At 57.6% G+C, this 9083-nt stretch overlaps 1 protein-coding gene across 2 annotated transcripts; it reads right to left on the reverse strand.

The window, feature by feature from the left end:
- Positions 1–1924: 1924 nt before the first annotated feature.
- On the reverse strand, positions 1925–8716 carry PIANP (PILR alpha associated neural protein). 2 transcript variants are annotated; one of them, XM_036117727.2, is made up of 6 exons: positions 8657–8716; positions 6202–6261; positions 5423–5934; positions 4587–4668; positions 3538–3759; positions 1925–3212 (listed from the first exon to the last, which is right to left on the reverse strand). In XM_036117727.2, exons 2-6 carry the CDS (start codon positions 6216–6218, stop codon positions 3191–3193), a joined length of 855 nt encoding a protein of 284 aa, XP_035973620.1. In that variant the 5' UTR covers positions 6219–6261; positions 8657–8716; the 3' UTR covers positions 1925–3190. The 2 variants fall into 2 exon arrangements, with proteins under 2 accessions (XP_035973620.1, XP_077931665.1); XM_078075539.1 differs by lacking the exon at positions 8657–8716 and adding an exon at positions 8177–8196.
- Between the last annotated feature and the right edge of the window lie 367 nt (positions 8717–9083).

The following is a 9083-nucleotide window of genomic DNA, read 5'->3' on the forward strand; positions in this document are numbered from 1 at the left end:
CCCAACTCTTTGTGGTTATCCTGACGATGTGAGGTAGTTTGGGATATTTCCTTTAGGACAACTGGGAAGACTAGGACATCTCCTTTCTCCTGTCTTTCCCTGCCATATGACTTTCCATAGGGAAGGAGGGCATTTAGGGAGAAGGAACAGGTGAGGATTTCCCAGTGTTTTGCTGGTGTATTTTAATTTATTTAAATTTAGAGAAACAGCAGGCTAATCAGGCAATAATTAATTCCCTCTTCATTAGGGGCCTTCATGCATGCCTTTTGCATATGGATGAGCCTCGGGGTCACACTGTCCCTCAGAAGAACTACAGTTGGCAGAGGGTGATAGAGCCCCAGCGTGCTCTCCAGGCACTTGAGCTCCTTCCCCTTCTAAGCCAGTGCTCCTTTTTGCCCACCCACCCTGACCTGACAAAGACTAGATTCTTGGGGGAAAAGAAGGGAAATGTTAGTGAGGCTTCTTCTCCCATCCACCTCAGATCTCACCCTTACTGCCCCCGACCCATGTCCTCGGCACCTCTTCCTGCACTCTCATGTTCCATCCAGCCCTCTCCCTCCACCAGCTGCTGCTGGGATCTCTACAGGCCCCACTGAGTTGACCTGGAGCCCTCCTCAGCAGCTGTTGGCTTTGCACCTCTGCTTTTAGTTGGTTCATGACTCCTTTTGCCCCTGCTCTGCCTTTTTCCTCTGTAGCACTGTTTTTCTTAGGGAGACTGATGCCCCGAAAGTATATACTGTTCTGATCCTGAGAAATATGCTCCCTCCTCCCCACTCACCATTGTGTGCTATATGGATTCAGCCACACTTCCTTGAGTAGACAGTAAAGCTCCCCAACACCTAAAACACACACCTACCAACACCTATACACTCCTAATTCTAGCTGCAAAGATAAATACATGGAGGCATTTAGAGTCCGGGGCAGCCCAGACTCGCTCACTACAGTCTCCTCCCTGGAGCTCCCCATTTCCAGGGAGCAAGTGGGGCACAGATGGGGGCGGGGGAGAAATGGGACCTGGGTGGTTACCGTGGCAACAGAGCCTAGCAGCAGCTGAGAGGCTGATGTGTGGGCTCTTGCAAGGCTGTCACTAGAGCCAAACCTAGAATGGGGGGCTCAGAGGTGATTGATCCCAGCTGGGCAGCCTGTGTTCCCTCCCCCAGACATACCCCTTGATTCCACCCCCACACCCTAGCAGCGCCTCTCTTTCAGAGAGGGCAGAGTGGGGAAAGCTAGGGAGAGTTAACCACAGGGGTTCTAATGCTGCACAGCTTTTGGGGGGCAGCTGTAGATGGGGGTGAGTTAGGGAGCAAGGCAGAAAATAAACCAAGCAGGGCAGCCTCTTTCTTGTGGCCCCTCTCACCTCTTCCTCTTTACTCCATTTCTCTCTCCTCCTTTCACTCCTTACCCTCCATATGTCTTATCAGCTCTCTCCTCCTTTTCTTGCTTGCTTCATTGCTTGTCCCTTTTCTCTGTCTCCTTTCTCATGGTCTCTCTTGACCTTCCCTGGCAAGTAACAAGCAAGCCACTCTAGTTTCTCTTGCTCTGGCTGCTCCCTTCAGTTTCTCCCTTCCATTCTCTCCCAAGTTAAAGCCCAAGGGGCACCTGGGTCGCTCAGTCAGTTAAGCGCCTGACTCTTGATTTCGACTCAGGTCATGATCCCAGGGTCATGAGATCAAGCCCCACGTCGGGCTCCCCACTGGGCTGGGAGCCTGCTTAAGATTCTCTTTCTCCCTCTCCCTCTGCCCCTACCCCACTTAAAAAAAAAGCCCAGGAACCCTAACTCCAGGTCAGAGCAGGCCAGTTCACACTGAATCTTAAAGGTTTCCCTCCAACCTCCCATCCTTCTTTTCCTCCCTTCTTGGTTGCCTGTTGCCGCCTCCCTCTCCTCTCTTCAGGGTTCATAAGCAGAACCAGGGGACTCCAGTATCTTGCAAAGGCTTTATTTGAAAATTTTGAAACTTACATCCCACAAGAATTCAAGATTATCACCACAAGAAGAAAGAGATAATACAAAAATATATATCACAGCATAGGAGCCAGGTAAGAGAGGAAGAAAGGAAGAAGGTGGAAAAATGGTGAGACGCAGGGACAAATGTGAGGGGAAGGGCGGGGGACAGGCAAAGGAGGGAGAAGTGAAAAAACCAAGGAGGGCAGGGAGGAGGAGTGTGAGGGAGGCCAGGAAGGGGAGGGATAGATTGGGAGGCAGAGCTCCCGATGGCCTTGAACCAGCTGGCCCCAGTCCCTGGCAGCCCAGATGAAGTTAGGGAGACCCTCAGGGAGGCCTGGAAGTGGAGGACTGGCTCAGGGACTCTGAATTCCAGAGAGTGACCCACACACGGACAGCCAGGACAGACAAGACAAAAGGGACTTAGGAGGAAGGGAAGGGCAAATGGGAGCCCCTTTCTCATGTAGTGCAGCAGGTGACTCCCCAATACCCATCTCCCAGACAACAGAATTTAGCAGTTGGGGGGAATTTTGGGGCCTCACTACCCCATTCCCATGGGGGAGCCCTCAGGGTAATGAGCACGCCCTTGGAGTGGGATGGGGGAGACAATGAAACACATGACATGGAATGGGATGGGACCATGACAGATGGGGGCACGAGAAGCCCCCAGCTCACCTCCCACCCACCTCTGGGGCAGCATGCAGGGGCCACAGAAACTAGATCAGTGGGTGTTCATGAGGGAGAGTGTAAGCACAACACACAACACCACAACATGGGGCCAGGAAATGCGAGTGAGAGGTAACGAGAGAGTCACCCACTGACCACTGAGTGACTGAGCTGAGCCTGGAATGTGGGAGGAAGAGAGCGAAGAGTGTGAAACAAAGGGCGAATGTGAGGGATGGGAAGGGGCGGTGTGGGTGGAGAGAGGGTGCAGACTGGCTGTACAAGGGCACAAATGTGTGCGATGGCCCGGGAGGGTGGAGGTGAGTGTGCAAGGCTTTCATGTGAGTGTGCAAGGGAGGGGATGGGGGACCAGAAGCCACAAATATGTGAGGCCCCCCACCTAAAGGAGGGTGAGCAGGTAGGATTGCCTATGGGGCCAGTGAGGGTTCCAGGGTGGTTTGCAAGGGCAGGAGCCAGGAGCCCCTGTGGCCCCAGCTCCCACAGCTGCCCCACCCTCAGTGGGATGGGGGCTATGCCGGCCCCTTGGCCTCCTGCTTGGCGGCACCCCAACATTGGGGGGCATCACAGATTCACCAGGGGAATCCTGAGAGGAAGAGGGAGAGGGCACAGTCAGGAACCACTGGGTAAGCCAGAATCGAAGGGAAGTCCAAGGCAAAAAAGGGACTCCAGGATAAGAGGGCAGAGTTGAGTTAAATGACAGCGTGAGAACAGGACAGAGATCCACAGAGAGCGGGAGAAGGAAGGGTCCCCTAGAGAGGACCTGGTCCAGTCCTAGGGAGGGCCAGGGGCTGTGTGGGGTCTAGGTCTACCTCCTCCCCACCCACCCAGGAGGGAACACCCCCAACCGAGGCTCTGGACCAAAGTTGCCTTACCTCCCAGCCCTCCCAGCCCTTTGCCCCTGCCCTCACCGGTTCAACTGGAAGGCTGGAGCCCCCTTGGGCTGGGGCATCCCAGGCCGGGGTCCCCCTCGGGGCTCCTCATGGTCAGGGGTGGGGGTAGGCGAGTCCCCGAAGGCCCCCAGCACAGTGACCCCAGCTGGGGACAGGTCTGTCAGCGGCTGCTGGCTCTCTTCCTGCCTCAGGGCACCTTGCTGCCCAGAGGGCCTGCGCCGCTTCTGGCTTCGGTCCCAGCTGGTACACAGGAAGGAAAGAGGTTCTCTCACACATTTAAGAAGCCCCCATCCTGGGCCTGCAGTGCTGGTGACGCCCAGCCTCCCTCAGACACCCCAACATCCTACAGCAGAGAAACGGGCCTCTTAACAGTTCCCTATATCAAGTATCTGGAGACTGAGTGTCCATAAAGCTACTTTCCCTATCCCCCAGGGGGTTCAGGGATGTAAACCATCCTCCGGACCTGGTCCAGACCCGCAGAATCAGTACCTCCTCCCCATCAACACAGAGTCCCCCAGAATTGCCCCCTCCCCAATACATACCCGGAAGAGCCATTTCTCTCCTCAGCAGGCGCCTGGAAGGTTTAGTTCTAGTTCAAAATCAGCTAATGACCTGGACACCTGAGTCTAATGATTCTCTCAGCAAAGTGTGAAGGACTGAGTGACCCATTATTAAATGCGTGCAAAGAAACCTCCAGACTTTCTCCCTCTTCCCCAGGCAGCCCCAAGAAGGGGCTCTGCAGAATGGGTCAGTTTTCTCTGTCTTGGAGGAAATGGGGACAAGGGATGCCCACCAAGGCATCCCTTGCAAGCCCCCAGTGCACATAAATAATTCTCCTCCCTTTCCCATTATCCTTGTATTTCCCTGGGAAAAGGAATTTGCCCTGATTCCTCACCATCTCCCCCACCCAAATCCTTACCACCTTTTCCCAAGGTTTTTCTTGCTTAAATCCACCACTTCCTAGCCCACCTCCAGCAAAAATGCTGCCCTTGCTCCTGCCCTCCTTCCAGCCAAACATTGCCAAACTTAGGTCCCCATCTGCCAGCACCCTCCTCCCTGCAGCTTACCAGAACTTGAAGATGATGCCAGTGGCCACAAGAACAATAATGATGGAGATGGTAATTGTGACATAGAGCTGGGGGTCCACACCTGATTGGGGGGGAGAAAGTTTTAGGGAGGCCTGAGGTGGTAGGAGCCAAGAGGGGGTGGGGTATGGGATTAGGCTGCAGGTTCAATAAGCTTGCGGAGCGTTGCCATTTGAATCCACAATGTCCAACTCTTTCTGCTTTCCTGACCCCCCCGCCCTTCACTCTTAGCATCAGCTTTCCCTGAAGTTTTTAGTTCTTTTCCTCCACAGTCCCAAATCTTCTGTGTACATGTGATGAAGAGGAGGCTCCAAGGTCAGAGAGAACCCCTCTCTCTGTATAGAAACTAGGGGTGGAAATGTCCATCTCTGCACTAGCCCCACCCCCAAACTGGCCCTATCTTGGCATTCCTTGAGCAGAAATGTCACCCTGAAGGTCCCTTTCATTCAAGGTGTTCTTCTGCATGGAATACTCCCACTCCATTTTCAAGGTCCAGCTCCAATGTCAATTCTTGGAAGGTGTCCTGATCCCCAGGCAAAAGTCCCTCCCTTCTTTTCCTAAAAACATGCTGTGTGTGCCTCTATTAGAGCACTTAGTACATTGACTCATCCCTGAGTGTTCACACGTCTGTCTTGTCCAGTGGACCTGAGTCCCTCCAGGGCTCAGAGGGTGTTTCATCTCTGCCCCTGTGCCGGCACAGAGCCTGACACATTTGTGGGAGGAGCTAACAGACAAGATCTCTGTTGCTGCCCGTAGAGACTTCAACCAGCCTCCCCACCCCTAGATGCCCCCTACCAGGCTCTCCCACTCGCACTCACCTTCCCCATGGGTCCCAAAAAGGAACGGCCGCAGGGTGGCAGGTGCTTCTCCAAGGATGAGCCCATCTCCATCACCCCGCATGGAATCTGAGTTGGGGTGTGGGGTTGCCAGCCCATGGGGGGCTGCAAAACCATAGTCCAGGGGCAGAAATCCAGGATTGGCAGAGTTGGGGTCCCCCCCATCCTCTCGAGACACTGTAGGGCCCCATACAATAGCCCAGGGGTACTGGGATGAGGGTGGCCCCTCCTCAAAGCCAGATGGGGTGGCAGGGGGTGCAGTGCCTGGCAGGACCTGCCGACGCGATCTTGGGACCCGAGGGGATCGGCTTGGTGGGGGTGCCCGCTCCCACACGCACACGTGGCGTGGGGCAGAGGGGCCTCCCCGGGCACAGGGGGGCCGGGCTGGGGCTGGTGGGGTTCGAGGGGAGGAGGAGGAACCTTGAGCAGGTGGTGGGAGGGGCAGCAACAGCAGTGGCCAAAGAGGGAGGAGGTGGGACAGGAGCAGTGTGGGCCTGCAAGAAGGGAGAGAAGGGGGGTGAGACAAAGCCCGTCTGTCTTGGGCTTATTGTGTGCGGAGCACAGGCTCATACCAGAGGTCCCGGGCTGCCTCCCTCCAGCTTTCTCGGGAAAAGCAGGTGGGCTTTGGGAAGATTGGCCTCATTTCCTCCCTTCCTAGGGTCTGGCCCTTAGGAAGGAAGGCCCAGGGTGGACCTAGGAGGGAAGAGGCCGGGACCCCAGGAGAAGTGGACTCCAGGCTCCCTCTGCTGTGCCAAACTTACCACATCTTGGATTTCATGTCTGAGCTCTTCCTCAGCTGTGACCCAGATTTTCAGCCTTTACTGGGGGAGAGAGGGGGTCGTCACATCCCAACCCTGCCCTGAGCGCTTCCCCAGCTCATTCAGCCACCAGTCCTACCCGGATCAACCCTCCAGATCCTCCGAGGCTGTCAGCTGCCGCTTAGCATCCTTCTGGGGGGTGGGGGGATCTCCCAGAGTGGTTCCTGTCCAGCCCCCAGCCCCTATCTACTACTGCCCAGAGATCCTTGTAACTTCCCCACCTCGGGGTCTACTCTTACTTCTCTGGCTTCCTGCCTTCTCACTTCCTCTGCCCACAGCTCCAAGCTCTTGTTGGAGCTTAATTTAGAGCCAAGAACCTTGTGATTCCTTGAGCACCTACCGCTAGGGAGGGAGTCTGAGAGTGGGGGAGGGAAGAGGAAGTCAATCCGAGTGAGTGCGTGAATGTGTGTGTGGCGGCGAGTGCACAAGGGGAGCACTCCAGCCTGCCCAGCCTGCTTGGAGTCCCAAGCGGTTCTCTTCTGATGGGCCCCGGGGAATCTACATCTTCAGGAGAAGGGAAATAGGGGATGGAGGGATGGAAAGAAAGAAACAGAGAAAGAGCGGCGCCTGGGTGGCTCAGTGGTTAAGCGTCTGCCTTGGGCTCAGGTCGTGATCCCAGGGTCCTGGGATAGAGCCCCGTATCAGGCTCCCTGCTCTCTGGGAAGCCTGCTTCTCCCTCTCCCACTCCCCCTGCTTGTGTTCCCTCTCTCGCTGTGTCTCTCTCTGTCAAATAAATAAAATTAAAAAAAAAAAAAAAGAAGAAACAGAGAAAGACAGAGGTGGGTGGGAGAGAAACTACAGAGTATAATTTTTGCTCAATGTTAAATCATCCAAATGCATAGGTGCTCTCTGAAGGGAGGTGGAGCTGGGGAGAGGCCACCCCCTCAAATGTAGCTCTCCTGGGTAGAGTCCTGGGAGAATCTGGATAGTTGGGTTTTGAAAGAGGAAGGACATGTTCTCAGAGCTGAAGGGGGTGGATCCAGGGGGGCCAGGCTCCCCAGAGTGGATGAGGATATGACACCCTGGGTCCTCTGGATTCTGGGTCTACATCTGCACACTAAGTGCTCTCAGAGAATAACAGGAGAATATGATGGGAAAGTCTGGGGAAGGGCAAGGGGAAGTGGGCTGTGGGGAGAGGGGTGAATGGTAAGAGTATGAGGAGAAGAGAAAGGTGAAAGAAAGGTGAAGAACTGGGCACAGAGCACGGCAGGAGGGAGAGGAGTCCGCCTGAAAGAGGATGGACTGGGAAGGGTGTGGGTACGGAAGATTGGAAGCCTGGAGGATGCTGAAGGGAGAACAAGCTAGGAGTACAGGTGAGAGAGGGAAACAGGGAAAGCGAAGGGGTCGCAGGATCAGGGGAAGAAGAGGCAAGGGCAGGAGGACAGGGAAAGAAAGGTCTAGGCAGGACGGGAAGTGGAGAGAGTGGAAGGGGAAGAGAGAAAAGGGGTGGAGAAGACCAGGGACGCGGAGAAAGGAAATGGAAAAGGAGAGAACATCATACCGAGGACCAGATGAGAAGAGGAAGGGACGGGGGACTGAAAACGGAGCAGCAAAGATGGAGGAGTTGGAAAGTGTTTCTTCAAATGTAAAGGGATATGGAGCTCTGGAAAGATATAGGGATGGGAGCCTGGTGGGCTGAAGGGAGAGAGGGACGCGAAGAGAAGGAAGCTGGAGGGAGGGATCGAGGGAGGGAGGAAGGAGGTTAGAGCGAACCAGTGAAGCGGAGAAGGGCTCACGGGGACATCTGTGGCCAGCTGACTCCAGGACTCATTTGCCTCTCAGCCTTATGCATCCCCCCCCCCAAACCAACGTCAACTCCAGTCCCTGAGCCCCGCATCCCCTTTAGCCACCCCCTCCAGGAAGCCCGCAGTCCCCAGCCTGGCGCGCCACCCCCACCCTCTCCTCGCTTCTCACCGACCTGTTGTGCGCAGGAGACGAGCTGGGGGTGGGGCGGGAGCCTTGGGGTGGGGGAACCGGGCCCCATCCCCAGCGCTGCCCCGGGCCCCCCCCTCCCACCGGCCCGCGCTCCCCGTGCAGGCTGGAAAGGGCGGGAGTGGGGAGGAAAGCGAGGACCAGGAGGTCAGCGAAGGGACTGCGAGGCAGGCAGCGCCGAGAGCAGAAAGGGAACCCGAGGCAGGAGGATACACGGAGCCGAGGGCTGAGCCGAAGGCGGGATGGAGGCAGCCGCGGGGACTGTGACCGCTGCGCCAGGAGGGCAGGATGGAGTCGGGACCCGCGGAGGGATGGAGAGCGCGGCGGGGAAGGCGCGCCTCGGGGCCGGCGGCTCGAGCCCGGGCCAGGGACCGCGCCGGGAGGGGCGGGGGGCCGAGGGCGCCGAGTCGGGAAGGGCAGGGCCGGGCTCCCGCGGGCGGGGGCGTGGGGGGTCCCTCTCGCTCACCTGCATGCCTGGCGCGGCGGCGCGACAGCTGCGGGCGCTCGGGGCGGCGCGGGGCTGGGGGGTCGCGGGGGCTTGTGGGGCACGGGGCATGGTCGGGGGGGTTGGCCGGCAGCCGGGGCGCTGGAGAGGGTGGGGGGTGGGCGCCCGGGGCGCGGGGCGGCGGCGGCGGCGGCGGCGGCGGGAGATGCTCGGCTCGGCTCGGCTCGGCTGGGCTCGGGCTGCGCTCGGCTCGGCTGGGCTCGGCGCGGCAGCTCCGAGCGCGAGGTCTCCGCCTCTCCCCCTCCCGCGGTGGGCCACGCGCGGTTTAACCCTCCCACTGCCGCGCCGCAGGACTGCCGCCCAGCTGGGTCCCAGGTGGAGGGTTGGAGAGGGCAGCGGAGCGGGACCGACAGTCTGATTCCCGGGGTCCAGGGAGCGGGCTTCTCCA

The sequence above is a fragment of the Halichoerus grypus genome, chromosome 6 (assembly GCF_964656455.1).
Source record: "Halichoerus grypus chromosome 6, mHalGry1.hap1.1, whole genome shotgun sequence".
Taxonomy (NCBI): Eukaryota; Metazoa; Chordata; class Mammalia; order Carnivora; family Phocidae; genus Halichoerus; species Halichoerus grypus.

What these genes read in the sequence shown, in the direction of transcription:
- PIANP (XM_036117727.2), bottom strand. An exon ending in TTTTGGGACCCATGGGGAAG is followed by an intron (nt 4,669 to 5,422) that starts GTGAGTGCGAGT and finishes CCCCCCAATCAG; the next exon opens with GTGTGGACCCCCAGCTCTAT. An exon ending in GGCATCATCTTCAAGTTCTG is followed by an intron (nt 3,760 to 4,586) that starts GTAAGCTGCAGG and finishes CCTGTGTACCAG; the next exon opens with CTGGGACCGAAGCCAGAAGC.